General features: G+C 44.9%; 1 protein-coding gene across 1 annotated transcript in view; it reads left to right on the top strand.

Moving 5' to 3' along the window:
- Window positions 1-18770, top strand: part of LOC124778436 (facilitated trehalose transporter Tret1-2 homolog) — a 259132-nt gene that overhangs the window by 208246 nt on the left and 32116 nt on the right. The window contains exon 7 of the mRNA XM_047253643.1: window positions 1854-1947. Coding sequence (XP_047109599.1) covers window positions 1854-1947 — 94 coding nt within the window. The remainder of the gene's footprint in view (window positions 1-1853; window positions 1948-18770) is intronic.

Raw genomic sequence — 18770 nt, 5'->3', positions numbered from 1 at the left:
CCCAGTCAGTGAGGTTCTCGACCGTCCTCTGAAGCCAGCAACCCACCAGACGTGTGGGACCTCTCATGGTGTAGAGCACTGTGTTATCAGCATACAACACCAGCTGTACAGGTGGAGTCTGTGGTAGGTCTGCTGTGTATAGAATGTGTAGAATGGGACCAAGTAGGATGGGATCAACTATGGGGCCATGTGGAAAGCCATCCAGCATCGAGTAGAGATGCCATTCCCAGATCTCGTGTTGAATGTGTGGTCGTGGAGGTAGTTCTGTGTCAATCTCACGTATGACATACGCGGTGCGACAATAGAGTAATGAGACTGATTTTCTTTGCAAGATGTGGCAACACTGCAGGCTTGCGTAGGCACAATATCTTTGACCTTGGTGTACAAGCTGCTTCTAGTCCAAGTGGCGCATCGATACAACTGCTCAGTCGTGAGTTGTGCTGTAATAAGTTATACATGTTTGTGTCTCTCGTCACGAAAATGGAACCGCATAATATTGTGGTCCCCAAAAATCTCGCACCACAACAGCGAGAAACACGGAAAAATGTGGTAGCTGATCTGTTAGAGCAAACGGAAATCAATACAGAATTCCAGAATGAGATTTTCACTCTACAGCGGAGTGTGCGCTGATATGAAACCTCCTGGCAGATTAAAACTGTGTACCGGACCGAGACTCGAACTCGGAATCTTTGCCTTTCGCGGGCAAGTGCTCTACCAAGTGAGCTACACAAGCACGACTCACGACCCATCCTCACAGATAGAGCACTTGCCCGCGAAAGGCAAAGGTCCAGAGTTCGAGTCTCGGTCCGGCATACAGTTTTAATCTGCCAGGAAGTTTCAATCCAGAATTGTTGAGCCGTGTTATCACTGGTGATGAAAGTTGATTTTTTCAGTAAGATCCAGAGACAAAACGCCAAAGTCCGCAAGGGTGCTCAAAGGGATCACGCAGACCAAAAAAAGCTCGCATGTCAAAGTCAAAAGTGAAATGTATGCTTGTGTGCTTCTTTGACTCCAAGGGAATTGTTCATAAGGAGTGGGTGCCTCCTGGACAAACAGTTAACCAATATTACTACAAAGAAATTTTAGAAAGACTTCGTAAAAGAGTTCTTCGTGTCCGTGCCAAAATTGCTGATAATTGGATTATGCATCACGATAATACGCCATCCCATACTGCTCTGTCAGTACAGCAATTTTTAACCTCAAAACAAATTTCAGTACCACCACAGCCACCCTATACACCAGATATCGCTCCGTGCGACTTTTTTCTATTTCCAAGAGTCAAAACGGCGGTCAAGGGACACCATTTTTCAAACAACACAAGAGGTCCAAAAAGCTGTGACGAGGGTCTTGGGGGATATTACAGAAGATGAGTTCCAGAAATGTTACCATCAATGGCAGAAGCGCTGGAAAAAGCGTGTGCAATCAAAAGGGAACTATAAAAACACGGGAGAACTGCCGTAGTCAGTAACATCTTGGCACGATATTTCGGCCCAAAGTCTTTTGGCCATCTTCAGGTGAGTACAGCTGTAGAAGTACTGGCCGAGAAAGTTTCGAACATCACAAAAGGGAACTACTTTGAAGGAGACAACCCTACACTTGACTAAAACGGTAAGCAACATTTCTTTTTCACAACAGTCTCATTACTTTATTGTCGCACCTCGTAGAGCTTGAGGAAAAGTGCACTCCACCCTGCCCCACGCCACCCCAGCGCACCCCACCCTACCCCACCCCATGTCACACAGAGTCCTGTTGCAACCGCTTCTATAAAGTGTGGGCGGGGTTTGTTCCAGGAGGCGGCAGCACCAGAGAAGAAGGAGACAGCCCCCAGCAAGGGCGCGTCGGCCGCCCAGGAGGGCAGTCCCTTCAGCCGGAGGGCGCTGCTACGCAGGCCCGTCCTCATCCCACTGGCCCTCTCGCTCGCCCTGCTCGTCTTCCAGCAGCTCAGCGGTGAGTACCGCCTCTCCAGTGCAGGCCAGTTCAGGAGGTTGCTAGGCGAGCACTCGCTTGCCCTCTGGAAACTAAGCACTCGGGGTGAAATTGGGCGGTCAAACGTAACTATGTTGTTCATTTAAGGTTGCCAGATCCAAAAAGAGGCATCTCGTGACTGGAGGGGGTAGACAAAATACGAGGGTATTTGGGAAAGTAAATGGCTGCTCCGATTCAGAATCCTGGCAAATGCGAAGTGCGCTCCGTCATACGTTTTCTTCATGCAAAAGGTCAGCGTGCGAGGTGCCGGGGCTAGCAGTGTATTTAACACTAAATTCTTCTAGAATCTACAAATGTAAATGATGCTCTAAGCTCCCCCTATTCTAACTCCGACTTTTGCTGCTGCAGATGGATTAAAAAGATACGCGAACTGACTGTAACAAACCCTGCAAGTGGAGTAGAAAAAGAGTTTTGCACCTGCAATAATTTAATTTGATAAATAAGTTAAATAAAGGAAGGTTTCATTAACGTAGTGAGAAATGATAGGGTTGCTCTACCGATTAACAGAATGAAAGTTCTGTCCAAAATAACAATATGATTTATTAAGGCTAAACACAACATAATAAACAAAAACACATGAAACATTTACAATACATCAAATTGGCTCAAATTGGATACTCAAATACACGCTGTGAAGGTGAAGTTGTCCCTAAACTAGATTGTGACGTTTATGACAAAGTGGTATGTGGAGCCAATTCCTAGCAACTCAAATCTTAAGAGAGACACACAGCTAACCCAACATTAATTGCTGCTACATTAGTGAGAACTCAGACAATGAACACCCAAGATAGAAGAAAGTTAGAAAAGACGAACAGGCGCGCTCTGCTGAGCTCTGATTATCGCCTAGCAAAAATGCCTGCTTTGCCGGTGCTGCGGACGTACATTACCAAGCTGTCTTCTTAGCTGCAAGGACACGATCTGGCGTACTGGAAGCGATGGCTGGTTGCTTCGATGTCCCGTCGTGGTGATGATAATGTCGCGAGTATAGCCCGAAATAAATTGTCCTGGTCTGGTTGTTCCAGACTAAAGACTTCCTAGCAATACAAATGCGCCTCTGAGGGAGACGAAGAAGGCTCGCCACACAATCACTGACGGTACAGTGATTGATTTTAACAAGCGAAGTCACACAGTAACTCCGATACAGTCAACTTTAGCCAAAACTGCTCAAGACAGACAACATAGGCCTCTTGTACGCAGAACGCTCAATTGCCAACTTTACTCGGAAAGTTACATTGAAGTCGAAACTTCAGCAACTTCGTCAAGCAGTTACAATTAAATAAACGTATATTAGACAGCCAACGGAAGCAGGCTGACCAGAGCAGCGAGAGCTCAGTCTTGTATCCTACTCCGACCGAAAGGCGAGAGCCAACTACCCCACAAGAGCACCCGTACGAACACAGAACATTCCCACCCCCATGACGGTGGCCGTGGTTAACCGTTCCAATCAGCAACTCGAAAACCGGCGGAAAATTCCACTCTACTGCCGGAACACTACCATTCCACCAATGGAGATTCTTGGCGCCAATTTCTTCCCTAGTTTTGCTACGTCATGGAGCTATGCCCTGAGCAAGCCAATCACAGTTACTATTTTGCAGAAAGCGCGGGAATTTTCCCGCCACAACTGCCTGGGTACACAAGTCATTCCCACGCCTCGCTGGTAGCCCGCCAGAAAGTGTTTTTGCCAAGTTTCTGCGAAGTAACGGAACCTCTAGCCCAGCCACTACTTCAGGCCCCTGCGGGCGTGTTTCTTGACAATGTCGGCGTCTGGAAAGCATTCACTCGACTCCCTCACACCCGTCGGCTTACCCTTTCAAAATCAGCAGAGCCCGCCTGTCACCGGACCACCCGGTTGACGAGAGACGCTGCGTGGGAAGTCCGCGTGTGTAGGAATAGCAACTTACCACCGCATGCAACTAGAGAGGAGAATCGTAAGATAGAAATATGAGAGGGGGCTCATGCCACCTCTCAAGCGACCAGAAAATATTCTCAAAGAAATTGTTTCTGTTTATGGGAACATTATGAATCGACAAAATGTAACGAAATGGTGTCGTCATTTCTCTGAAGGTAGGACCGATGTTCATGACGAACAAAGAACAGGTCGGTCGTCTGTGATCTTTGATGCCCTTCTTCGGAGAATGGAGGAAGCAATTCGTGCGAATAGACGTCTCACATTGAAAGAATTGCTTCAGATCATACCGGACGTGTCAATGACAACTCTTTATGACGTTGTGACTGTCAAGTTAGGTGCAGGAAATTGTGTGCGCACTGGGTTCCAAAACTGTTAACGGAAGAACACAAAAAGAAAAGGATGGTCTTTGCACTCGACTTCCTCACACGCTATGCTGAAGCAGGTGATGAGTTCCTTGATCACATTGTGACAGGAGACGAGACGTGGGTTTATCACCATACACCTGAATCCAAGCAACAATCAAAATGGCTCTGAGCACTATGGGACTTAACATCTATGGTCATCAGTCCCCTAGAACTTGGAACTACTTAAACCTAACTAACCCAAGGACATCACACAACACCCAGTCATCACAAGGCAGAGAAAATCCCTAACCCCGCCGGGAATCGAACCCGGGAACCCAGGCGCGGGAAGCGAGAACGCTACCGCACGACCACGAGCTGCGGACCCAAGCAACAATCAATGCAATGGCGTCATTCGAATTCACTAAAAGCCAAGAAATGCAAAACGTCGATTTCAGCGAAGAAAATCATGGCTTCTGTTTTTTCGAACAGACAAGGCATTCTTCTGTAGGAATTTATGCCTCCTGGAACGACAATTAATGCTGCTGCATATTGCCAGACTTTGAAACGTCTTCGAAGGGCAATTCAAAACAAACGCAGGGGAATGCTGACAAGTGGAGTCCGCTTGCTTCATGACAACGCTCGGCCTCACACAGCGCTCGTAACCAAAGCACTACTCAAGCAATTCAAATGGGACGTATTGGACCATCCACCATACAGCCCGGACGCTGTGCCCACCGACTTCCATGTCTTCCGTTACCTGAAGTCACATCTTGGTGGAAAATCACGATGAAGAGATCAAAGATGAAGTTGAAAAGTGGTTCCGACAACAGGCGGCAACCTTCTATGACTGTGGGATACAAAAGCTCGTGCACTGACTTAACAAATGTTTGGATAACGGGGGTGATTATGTCGAAAAATAACAAATAATCTAGTTAATAAGATGTAACTGACGTTTTCTAAATAAATGTTCTATTTAAGGACTGTGAGCCATTGTATCTTTCCTTTTCGAAATGGCCTCGTAATATGAAGAGCATATATTATACATTGATAGAAAAAATGGTCGCAACACCAAGAAGGACTTGTGCGACATAAACAAAAGTTGGTAGGCGTGTTTCGACATCTGAAAGATGATGTCTATTCAGATTTCGCGCCATTCGCATAAGAGTGGCTCTCGTGGTGCCGCTATGAGGTTACAAGTCAGGCTTGCTTTAAATAGTTACCTTTGAGACTGGACGTGGTGAGTTGATATTAGGCGTTAAAGAGGACATTATCAGCATCTCATTGAGTTTGAACGAGATCGTGCAGTATTGCAAAAAGACTTGGCAAGAATGCAGCTACTGGGATTGCTGGCAGCGATGGTCAAAAGAACGTATGGTCCCAGCAAGAGCAGAATCCGGACGGCCATGTGGCGCTACCGAGAGGGAAGACCATCGTGTTCGCTGTGTGGCTCTGGTGCATCGTACTGCATCTGCAGCAGCGATCTGAGCAGGAGTTGGAACCACGTGACACAAGGAACTGCTACAAATCGGTTACTTCAAGGACAGCTCCGAGACAGATGCCCTCTAGCGTGGATTACACTGCACCCAGAGTACCGCCATGTGTGACTTCAGTGGCGTCAAGCAAGAGCTCATGGGAGGGCGGAATTAAGATCTGTTGTGTTTGCTGCTGAAAGCTGGTTCCGTCCCGGTGCCAGTGATGGCCGTGTGTTACTTAGAAGGAGGACAGCTGAGAGCCTGCAACCAACCTGTCTGCGTGCTAGGTAAACTGGACATATACTTGGAATTATGTTCTGGGGTGCAATTTCGTATGACTGCAGGAACACTCTCGTAGTTACACCGAGCACCCTGAGTGCAAATCTACATCTACATACATACTCCGCAATTCACCATACGGTGCGTGGCGGAGGGTACCTCGTACCACAACTAGCATCTCCTCTCCCTGTTCCGCTCCCAAACAGAACGAGGGAAAAATGACTACCTATATGCCTCTGTGCGAGCCCTAATCTCTCTTATCTTATCTTTGTGGTATTTCCGCGAAATGTAAGTTGGCGGCAGTAAAACTGTACTGCAGTCAACCTCAAATGCTGCTTCCTCAGTAGCGATTCACGAAAAGAACGCCTCCTTTCCTCTAGAGACTCCCACTCGAGTTCCTGAAGCATTTCCGTAACACTCGCGTGATGATCAAACCTACCTCTGAATTGCTTCTATGTCCTCCCTCAATCCGACCTGATGGGGATCCCAAACGAATGAGCAGTACTCAAGAATAGGTCGTTTTATTTTTTTATAAGCGGTCTCCTTTACAGATGAACCACATCTTCCCAAAATTCCACCAATGAACCGAAGACGACTATCCGCCTTCCCCACAACTGCCATTACATGCTTGTCCCACTTCATATCGCTCTGCAATGTTACGCCCAAATATTTAATCGACGTGACTGTGTCAAGCGCTACACTACTACGAGGTGCATTCAAGTTCTAAGGCCTCCGATTTTTTTTCTAATTAACTACTCACCCGAAATCGATGAAACTGGCGTTACTTCTCGACGTAATCGCCCTGCAGACGTACACATTTTTCACAACGCTGACGCCATGATTCCATGGCAGCGGCGAAGGCTTCTTTAGCAGTCTGTTTTGACCACTGGAAAATCGCTGAGGCAATAGCAGCACGGCTGGTGAATGTGCGGCCACGGAGAGTGTCTTTCATTGTCGGAAAAAGCCAAAAGTCACTAGGAGCCAGGTCAGGTGAGTAGGGAGCGTGAGGAATCACTTCAAAGTTGTTATCACGAAGAAACTGTTGCGTAACGTTATCTCGATGTGCAGGTGCGTTTTCTTGGTGAAACAGCACATGCGCAGCCCTTCCCGGACGTTTTTGTTGCAGTGCACGAAGGAATTTGTTCTTCAAAACATTTTCGTAGGATGCAACTGTTACCGTAGTGCCCTTTGGAACGCAATGGGTAAGGATTACGCCTTCGCTTTCCCAGAACATGGACACCATCATTTTTTCAGCACTGGCGGTTACCCGAAATTTTTTTGGTGGCGGTGAATCTGTGTGCTTCCATTGAGCTGACTGGCGCTTTGTTTCTGGATTGAAAAATGGCATCCACGTCTCATCCATTGTCACATCCGACGAAAAGAAAGTCCCATTCGTGCTGTCGTTGCGCGTCAACATTGCTTGGCAACATGCCACACGGGCAGCCGTGTGGTCGTCCATCAGCATTCGTGGCATCCACCTGGATGACACTATTCGCATTTTCAGGTCGTCATGCAGGATTGTGTGCACAGAACCCACAGAAATGCCAACTCTGGAGGCGATCTGTTCAACAGTCATTCGGCGATCCCCCAAAACAATTCTCTCCACTTTCTCGATCATGTCGTAAGACCAGCTTGTGCGAGCCCGAGGTTGTTTCGGTTTGTTGTCACACGATGCTCTGCCTTCATTAAACTGTCGCACCCACGAACGCACTTTCGACACATCCATAACGCCATCACCACATGTCTCCTTCAACTGTTGATGAATTTCAATTGGTTTCACACCACGCAAATTCAGAAAACGAATGATTGCACGCTGTTCAAGTAAGGAAAACGTCGCCATTTTAAGTATTTAAAACAGTTCTCTTTCTCGCCGCTGGTGGTAAAATTCCATCTGCCGTACGGTGCTGCCATCTCTGGGACGTATTGACAATGAACGCGGCCTCATTTTGAAACAATGCACATGTTTCTATCTCTTTCCAGTCCGGAGAAAAAAAATCGGAGGCCTTTGAACTTGAATGCACCTCGTAATGGAGTATTCAAACATTACGGGATTCTTTTTCCTATTCATCTGCATTAATTTACATTTATCTATATTTAGAGTGAGCTGCCATTCTTTACACAAATCACAAATCCTGTCCAAGTCATCTTGTATCCTATTACAGTCACTCAACAACGACACCTTCCCGTACACCACAGCATCATCAGCAAACAGCCGTACATTGCTATCCACCCTATCCAAAAGATCGTTTATGTAGATAGAAAACAACAGCGGTCTTACCACACTTCCCTGGGGCACTCCAGATGATACCCTCACCTCCGATGAACACTCGCCATCGAGGACAACGTACTGTGTTCTATTACTTAAGGAGTCTTCGAGCCAAAGACATACTTGGGAACCAATCCCATATGCTCGTACCTTAGTTAGGAGTCTGCAGTGGAACACCGAGTCAAACGCTTTCCGGAAGTCAAGGAATATGGCATCCGTCTGATACCCTTCATCCATGGTTCGCAAGATATCATGTGAAAAAAGGGCGAGTTGCGTTTCTCAGGAGCGATGCTTTATAAAGCCGTGCTTATGCATGGACAGCAACTTCTCTGTCTCAAGGAAATTCATTATATTCGAACTGAGAATGTGTTCGAGAATCGTGCAACAAACCAACGTTAAGGATATTGGTCTGTAATTTTGAGGATCCGTCCTTCTACCCTTCTTATATACAGGTGTCACCTGCGCTTTTTTTCCAGTCGCTCGGGACTTTACGTTGGGCAAGAGATTCACGATAAATGCAAGCTAAGTAAGGAGCCAATGCAGTAGAGTACTCTCTGTAAAACCGAATTGGAATCCCATCAGGACCTGGCGATTTATTTATTTTCAACCCATTCAGCTGCTTCACAACCCCAGGGATGTCTATCACTATGTACTCCTTACGCGAATCTGTACGAGACTCAAACGGCGGTATGTTTGTACGATCCTCCTGCGTGAAAGATTTCTCAAATGCTGAATCTAAAATTTCAACTTTCGTTTAGCTGTCTTCCGTTGCCAGGCCAGAATGATCAGTGTGTGACTGGATGGAAGCCTTCGACCCGCTTACCGATTTTACGTAAGACATCTGTACGTCAATCTGGTGATTCGGCCTGTTGTGCTGCCATTCATGAACAGCATTCCAGGGTATTTTTTCTAGCAGGATAACTCTCGCCCACATAGCGCTGTTGTAACCCATCATGCTCTACAGAGTGTCGACGTGTTGCATTGGCCTGCTCGATCACCAGATCATTCTCTATTCGAGCACATATGGAAGATCATCGGACGACAACTCCATCGTCATTGATAACCAGCATTAACTGTCCTTGTATTAACCGACGAAGTGAAACCGGCGTGGAAATCCAAATCATAAAATGACATCCAATACTTGAGCAACACATTGCATGTACGTTTGCGTACTTGCATTCATCATTCTGGCCGGTTATTAATGCCCGCCCCAAGTAGCTGAGTGGTCAGCTCGACATAATATCAATCCTAAGGGCCCGGATTAGATTCCCGGCTGGGTCGGAGATTTTCTCCGCTCAGGGACTGGGTGTTGTGTTGTTTTAAACATAATCATTTCATCCCCATCGGCGCGCAAGTCGCCGAAGTGGCGTCAAATCGAAAGACTTGCACACGGCGAGCGGTCTACCCTACGGAAGGCTCCAGTCACACGACACGACCGGTTACTAATCTACCAGCATCTCGTATTCGCAATGGCTTATCTTGCGCTTAAATTAATCTGTAATCATGCAATGTTAATGGCTTATTGTGGGGCGGCGGATAAGTTTGTAATAAGAAATTACTAAATCTGATTGCTGTATAAATGCTTGCATGTTGAATCAGTTTCTGGCTTTTAGAATGTTGTTAATGCTGTCTTTCGCCGTTCTCAACACTGGCTCTCTATTTACTTTTTGGCACCCAGAAAGTGATTTAATAAAACATGGAACCAGTAATTAGAGATCCTAGTGCCCACTTTATCTGAGAATGTTATTATAGCTGCAGCGTATAACTCTGAGGAATTAGGAGATTGTCCGGGATTTCTAATCAAAAACGGTTTTCCAAAATAGTTGAGTATATTCTGAAATTCACTGATAAAAACCACAAGTATCCCTACAACCTAACTAACAGAGCAGTTCAGAGTCTAATGCGCTGATGCAACTATAAATGTCCGAATTAAATGTTGAAATGAATGCTCGCCATAATTTGATGAAAATATTTCATCAAACGCCACGCTAAATATTTGGTAGAATGTCTGTCCCGCGACGGCGCGTGAAAATACGACAATACGCAAACTGAAGCTAGATAATGAAAATCATTCCAGAATTAACACTTCACATAAAATGTTTTCATGATTCCGCGTATCTCTAGTAACTTAATACGGCACCCGAGGCTGTTTGCAGCAGTGACACTGATGCGATGCGGCTCCCGACACAGACGGCGTGTCATTCAGCGTCTGGAGAGAACTGGGGCCTTTCTTCCTCGCGCAGCATTCTTATATATAAAGCCGCGGTGCGGATGGCTAAGGGAACGCCTGATCTTTTCGGCTCTCCCGACTAGCCGCTGGGCTAGTAATGCACCACTTCAAGTTACATAATAATTTATAGCTTCTTTTGCTGATGGCCGAAGAAGCTCTTAATTTAAACGTGCATTCAGCACGCAGGTAAGTATTGATAATAAAATTTTGACGTGGCTAAGTTAAATATTTTGGGCGAGAGAATTAATTAAATTACACTGCGCGCAGTAGATGAGCTCTGAACTGGCCCTTTTGAGATCCGCTATCGCTATAATTTTATAGGTATTCAAAAGAAACTTTACACATCTTCATAGTCATAGCGGACCTCCAACCTATCTAAATCTAAACATCCTAGCCTTATTTATTAACCTACTTAATCTATCTTGCTTCCTTCAGTTTTGATACGAAAACCACAAAATCATGAATTTCCACTAAAATCTTAATATGTGAAATCCATAGTACTGTTTTTATTAAATCATTATGGAAGATGAATCTAAATATAAATTTTGTAGTCTCTAGCTCTTTTCTGTTGCGCCAATGATTTTTTCAGAAAAACGTCCAAATTTCGAAAATGGCTGAAGTTATCGAACTGATATTTAACACACATTAATTTAGTAATATTCCTGACATGCTAGAAAAGTTTTAGGTCATTTTCTTGATTTTTTAAGGTATTGCGCAACATTTATGACGTCAGAGCTAGTTACAGCAGACTGGCTGGCACACAATGGAAACTGATGTGAATTTACTACAGCGTGAGTAGGCTGCTTCCCTACATTATGTATGTTACTAGACAAATGTTTTCCCAATATTTCATTACCCTGCATTTGTTATTGTTTTATGTTGTGATTATTTCCCCTCATTGTCGTTTATCTTGTTGGAAGTTTGCACCATTGCGTACGTGTAAATACCGTGACGCGGCAGCACTGTACAGCTCACATGCCAAGTCTTGGAGGCTATGTTTCAGTGTATTATACGCTTCGTGTTGTGACGCTTACCACAAGCGACTGGTGAAATGGCATGATTCCTCAGACTGCAAGAGAAGGCAGCTCGTTGGTGGCGCGAGCATCTGTGGCGGAAACAGCTCAACTGTTTATCGTTTCAGCGTACGACTGTATCGACGGGAATGATAGCACAGACAAAAATGCTAAAACGTCATTGGCGAGAAGGAATAGTGAGCGAAAGCGGAAGTTGCCTGTCAGAGACCGACGAGCATTTTAAAGGATTGTGGCCAGATAACATAGAACTGCTGTGGCGAAAGTGACTGCAGAACTCAACAATTCTTTGGGAATATTTTGTCGACAAAACCAGTACGGCGGGAGGCCCACAAGGCTAACAGTCATGGAAGGGCTGCAACTGCGAGACCCTTAATAAGGGAAGTCAATGCAAAGCTGCGAAAGAAATGTTCCCACTGTCATAAAACCTGAACGCTTGATGACTGTAAGAATATGGTATGGTCCGATAACTTATCATTTTCATTCTTTCCTACAAACGGCCGGTTTTATGTACTGAAAACCCCAAAAGAAGCCTACGATCTGACCTGCTTCCTTGCTGCAGGCGCCCGCATCTCGTGGTCGTGTGGTAGCGTTCTCGCTTCCCACGCACGGGTTCCCGGGTTCGATTCCCGGCGGGGTCTGGGATTTTCGCTGCCTCGTGGTGGCTGGGTGTTGTGTGATGTGCTTAGGTTAGTTAGGTTTAAGTAGTTCTAAGTTCTAGGGGACTTATGACCACAGCAGTTGAGTCCCATAGTGCTCAGAGCCATTTGAACCATTTTTTGCTGCAGGCAAGTGTGGGGGAGCTTCCGTTATGATTTGCGCGGCTGTATCGTAGTATTCAGCTGGTCGTATCATTACCTTCATTGGCTCAATGTATTACTCGACCTCTCCGACATAGAAAAGGGTACTGTGACTGTCATGTTGTTGCCAAAAACTGCCATTTTCCAATATGATAATGTGCCCATACACACAGCCAAGAAAGGTTCAGGTATGGTTTGTGGAGCATCGTCTATAATTCACCTTCCGTAGCCAACACAATCGCCAGACATTAACATCATTGAACCGTTATCAGGAGTTTAGGAGCGTAAAGTGAGGAGCAGATTTCCGGCTCCAAAACTGCTACGGAATCTATTCAACATTCTACACATGTATTCTACTAAGAAGTTCAGCTGTTCTCAAAGCCATTGGTGGCTCAGCTGCTTATCAAAAAATAAATAATATGTCTATGTCAGGTGTTCATATTATTTTGTCCACCCCCTGTAGGTCTTGTCTAAAGTTTAAAGAAAATCTGCCAGCCGGGGTGGCCGATCGGTTCTAGGTGCTACAGTCTGGAACCGCGTGACCTCTACGGTCGCAGGTTCGAATCCTGCCTCGGGCATGGGTGTGTGTGATGTCCTTAGGTTAGTTAGGTTTAGGTAGTTCTAAGTTCTAGGGGACTGATGACCTCAGAAGTTAAGTCCCATAGTGCTCAGAGCCATTTGAACTAGCCATTAAAGAAAAACTCAGTATGTTTGCTGCATTTCGTATGCAGCAATGTATGTCCTAACAAGCACCAGATTCAAACTCGTAGCGAGCCCCTCATCTCATTGCAAATTGTATGAATTTCCGTCACTAACTTACTTAATGCCGAAATATTACAGTAACTGTGGCCATTAATGAAATAAGAATCGGCTTTTATCATGAGTTGGTGGCCGAGGTTTAGAAGGCGGTATAGGCACATGATCTCTCCGTGTACGGCCATTCTTTGAAAACCACTGTGGCATTCCTGGTAGAGGCTGCTTGCCATATTATCACGTATTAGATTTGCTTTCCTTTCCATTTGTGTACGAATCATGGGAAGGATAAAGGCTTAAATACCTCTGTGCTTCCTGTAATTAGTACAATTATGTCTTCGCGATCCCTACGGGAGGCAGTATGTAGGGGGCTATAACACATTCCTCGGCTAAGACTGGTTTTTCCAGCTCTGTGAACAGACTATTTTGTCAAATGACGACATTTTTGGAGAGACGGTACATGATGCAGAATATTAATGGAACACAGCTGCAAGCCGCCTCAATTTGATTTTGGTTTAGCTCATTTAACAAAGCACCATTACCAATTTTGAGTATATATATTTGTCATTAGACATGTTGCATGCATGTTTCCAGAAGGAACTTTACATGCTAAACTATAAGTAAAGTTTCCCCATCAATCTGTGGATCAATTTACTAATCTTACAATATTGTGTTCTACCTGAAGCCAACAATTCTTTTTTTTTATTTTATAGATGTCCATCTTAGTGCATGGACGAGGGCCTTCTGCTGATTGTATATATGAGAAAAGTACCACTACAGCTGTATCTTGAGAATGTCTTTATTCTGTCACACGACTAGTTTCGGCGGGACACTAGCGCAATCCTCAGACTCCACCACTGTCAAAAGAATATTTGATTTCCTTGGCGTATTTACTATGGGATCCTTGCTATTAGTACAGCTTTTAGTAGCTTTTAGTAGCTTTCACCAGGTGTCTATCAGTCTCCAGTCGACATGTTGATAGACTCTTGATGAAAGCTAGTTCACTGTACCAATAACAAGGATCCCATAGTGAATGCTGCAAGGAAATCAAACACTCTTTTGGCAGCGTTGGGGTCTGAGGATGGACTAATGTCCCGCCGAAACTAGTCGTGTGGTAGAATAAAGACATTCCCAAGATACAGCTGTAGTGGTACTTTTTCTCGTATATCAATATGTTTACTGCACTAAACAAGTAAAAAATTTTATTGCACTGTTGTCAGAATCTGTGGTTATTAACCGTCGCATTACCAATCGGGGGTGGAGGAGGAGGAGGAGGAGGAGGAGGAGGAGGAAACTAGTGTTTAACGTCCCGTCGACAACGAGGTCATTAGAGACGGAGCAAAAGCTCGGATTAGGGAAGGATTGGGAAGGAAATCGGCTGTGCCCTTTCAAAGGAACCATCCTAGCCATGGCCTGAAACGATTTAGGGAAATCACAGAAAACCTAAATCAGGGTGGCCGGGGACGTGTTTGAACTGTCATCCTCCCGAATGCGAGTCCAGTGTGCTAACCACTGTGCCACCCTGCTCGGTCAGGGTAGGGGGGGGGGGGGTGGCGGGGTATTGTAATCTAGCTAGTTGCTTAACATATTAAAATTTTGAAAAAATATTGTTTTTAATTAATTCTTCTACCGTATTCGATAAATGTCATAAATTTTTCAATTAAACTTAACCCAAAAATTTGAGTCGTATTAATAGATGTCACTTTCCACGAAAAAATGACAATCAATGTTTTCAGGTTCAGGACCCTACTTATATGTCAGTATTTCTGGAAAAATGACGTTCTGAGTAAAAGTCAACAACAATCAACGAAATTTGTATTTTTAATTTTTTTGTGGTAGTCATAAAGTAAACCCAGCCTTGTAGTACAATTTACTGAAAACACGTTGATATTGCTAATAGCGTGCTAAAAGTTAGTTGCTGGTTCTGGTTCAGCAGGAGCACCCTCGTGGCTATCCCACGCCCCACGACGGCAAATTTGTACGTCAGTCTGGTAATTCGACCTGTTTTGCTGCCAGTCTTGAACAGCAGTTCGGGGGATGTTTTCCAACAGGATAACGCTCGCCCACATACCGATGTCGTAACCCAGCACGCTCTAAAGAGAGTCGACTTGTTGTCTATGCCTCCACGATCTCCAGATCTGTCTCAAATGGAGCTCATATGGCACATCTTTGGACGACAACTCTAGTGTCGTCCACAACAGCATTAATTGTTCCATATAAACCGACCAAATGAAACAGGCATGGAAATCCATCCCACAGACTGACATCCGTCACCTGTACAACACAATGCATGCACTTTTTCAAGCTTGCATTCAATATTCTGGCTGTTACAGCGGTTATTAATGTACCTGTATTTCACATTTGCAATAGCTTATCTCGCGCTTACAGTAATCTGTGATCTTGTAATGGTTATCACTTACATACGTTACCTACACAAACGTAATCCAGAAATTTCATCACTCTATATAAATTATTTTTTTGGTGTTGCGATTTTTTCCGTCATTGTAAGTGAATCAAAAGCTGTAGCGCGTCCACAATATATAATCTTTGGTGCCTCCAACCGAATGTTAATAGTAATGAAAATAGCTCCAGGTGTGTGTGTGGAAACAACGCGAATGTAAGTTGTTGGAAAAAAAATGATAAAACAAAGTGTCCCAGGCAGTGATTTAACCTAAGCTGCATTCTGATACGAGTGTGTGAGCACAACTATCATTGCCACATTTCTGGATCTATGTATTTTCTGTATACGCTACGGCAACTCACACGTGAACCAACGTAGCATATGTTTCGATAATGTATGCAAGCCACTGCGCAACGAATGTTTAAACTCAAAACTAGTCACTGTGGTTTTCGAAGAAAGTACTCCAAAACCAAATAGTGGCTCGTTGCTGCTGTGCGCTATCAAGATCAGGCTTTCGAGGCATAGTTTTTTTTTCGTTGAGTGTCTGCTAGTTCACATTTCGAAGCAGTCCCCGTATGCTCTCCTGTGAGCCTAAAAGCCCTGAGACCATTCGTGCTGCCCTCCCGATTATACGTTCGTATCCTATAAGGGGTAATACTATCGATAGTGGTGTGACGTAGCCAATCGTAGCCCTTACGTATCGCTGTTCCTCTGGGACATTGGGACCTGAGCGCACCTTTTCCATCAGGAGGCAATGTCTTGCTGTTTTGTTCAAAAGTGTCCAGCCGCTACCATTCGCTCGTCCTTATGCGAGAGTGGGTAGTCGTTGTTCAGGTTTCGTGTGCAACGGCCGTACTCAATCGAGTGGTACCAAAAGATATGAACTGTTTGCTTATGTTGACAAAATTCAGTTTGGAAGTTTTCTGTCGAATGGTAGGGCAGCAGTGACACCAAATCAGTATCGAAATTCTTATTCAGTAGCATTCGTTAGCGGGCTTTATTACTACATGATCATTTACCAAGATAATCGCAAACTTTTATAACGTGGTAACTTAATCTGGAAATTAATACAACATTGAGAGACTTCAATGTGAAACTGGAACTGAGTTTAACTGTTAGCATGAGCATTGTTGGTCTAGCCTTTGTGAAGGAGTGCGATGCTTACGAACTCAAGGGACAAAGTAGATGCTTTGAAATGTTCTTCTTTCATCGCAACGTTTTCATTTAAATGACATCATTTTCGGCGTTGACTGTAGAAATTATTTATTTCACTGCTGAAGTTTCGGCCTTTGGGTCATTTTCAAGTGGTATGGCAAAAGATTTTGCTCCAGCAGATGTCAGACTTAAAAATATTCCAACACGTATATATGTCATTGTCAAAAATGGGCCTTATACGAGCGCAGTTCAATAAGTAATGCAACACATTTTTTTCTGAAACAGGGGTTGTTTTATTCAGCATTGAAATACACCAGGTTATTCCCCAATCTTTTAGCTACACAACACTATTTTTCAACGTAATCTCCATTCAATGCTACGGCCTTACGCCACCTTGAAATGAGGGCCTGTATGCCTGCACGGTACCATTCCACTGGTCGATGTCGGAGCCTGCGTCGTACTGCATCAATAACTTCTTCATCATCCACGTAGTGCCTCCCACGGATTGCGTCCTTCATTGGGCCAAACATATGGAAATCCGATGGTGCGAGATCGGGGCTGTAGGGTGCATGAGGAAGAACAGTCCACTGAAGTTTTGTGAGCTCCTCTCGGGTGCGAAGACTTGTGTGAGGTCTTGCGTTGTCATGAAGAAGGAGACGTTCGTTCAGATTTTTGTGCCTACGAACACGCTGAAGTCGTTTCTTCAATTTCTGAAGAGTAGCACAATACACTTCAGAGTTGATCGTTTGACCATGGGGAAGGACATTGAACAGAATAACCCCTTCAGCGTCCCAGAAGACTGTAACCATGACTTTACCAGCTGAGGGTATGGCTTTAAACTTTTTCTTGGTAGGGGAGTGGGTGTGGCGCCACTCCATTGATTGCCGTTTTGTTTCAGGTTCGAAGTGATGAACCCATGTTTCATCGCCTGTAACAATCTTTGACAAGAAATTGTCACCCTCAGCCACATGACGAGCAAGCAATTCCGCACAGATGGTTCTCCTTTGCTCTTTATGGTGTTCGGTTAGACAACGAGGGACCCAGCGGGAACAAACCTTTGAATATCCTGACTGGTGAACAATTGTGACAGCACTACCAACAGAGATGTCAAGTTGAGCACTGTGTTGTTTGATGGTGATCCGTCGATCATCTCGAACGAGTGTGTTCGCACGCTCCGCCATTGCAGGAGTCACAGCTGTGCACGGCCGGCCCGCACGCGGGAGATCAGACAGTCTTGCTTGACCTTGCGGCGATGATGACACACGCTTTGCCCAACGACTCACCGTGCTTTTGTCCACTGCCAGATCACCGTAGACATTCTGCAAGCGCCTATGAATATCTGAGATGCCCTGGTTTTCCGCCAAAAGAAACTCGATCACTGCCGGCCGAAGTGGCCGCGCGGTTCTGGCGCTGCAGTCTGGAACCGCGAGACCGCTACGGGTGCAGGTTCGAATCCTGCCTCGGGCATGGATGTTTGTGATGTCCTTAGGTTAGTTAGGTTTAACTAGTTCTAAGTTCTAGGGGACTAATGACCTCAGCAGTTGAGTCCCATAGTGCTTAGAGCCATTTGAACCATTTGAAACTCGATCACTGCCCGTTGTTTGCAACGCACATCCGTTACAGACGCCATTTTAACAGCTCCGTACAGCGCTGCCACCTGTCGGAAGTCAATGAAACTATACGAGACGAAGCGGGAATGTTTAAAAATATTCCACAAGAAATTTCCGGTTTTTCAACCAAAATTGGCCGAGAAAAAAAATGTGTTGCATTACTTATTGAACTGCCCTCGTACATGCCGGAGGATTTTAAAGTCTGACATGTGTTGAGGCAGAATCTTTTGCAGTACCACTTGAAAATGGCCCAAAGGCCGAAACTGCGATTGTGAAATAAATTATTTCTACAGTCGCTGGTAAATAAAATATCCTTTAAAAAATTTTACATAGCTGTGAACCCCGATCATCACAAGTTAATCATGTTTCATTTAAACTGAAGAACTTGAAAGCTATGTCCCTCATCCGGATTAGTCGAGGAGCGTAGCTGCAGTGCTCATTATGAAACAATCCTTTGAACATACTAGACGAGTGAGTGAAATACTCATTCTTTCCTCTGAATTCTTATTACAACTGATCGTTGAGTTTCGCCAT

Source organism: Schistocerca piceifrons, chromosome 1 (assembly GCF_021461385.2).
Source record: "Schistocerca piceifrons isolate TAMUIC-IGC-003096 chromosome 1, iqSchPice1.1, whole genome shotgun sequence".
NCBI lineage: Eukaryota > Metazoa > Arthropoda > Insecta > Orthoptera > Acrididae > Schistocerca > Schistocerca piceifrons.
The sequence above is the reverse complement of the archived record's forward strand: the minus strand, read 5'-3'. Positions and strand labels throughout refer to the sequence as shown.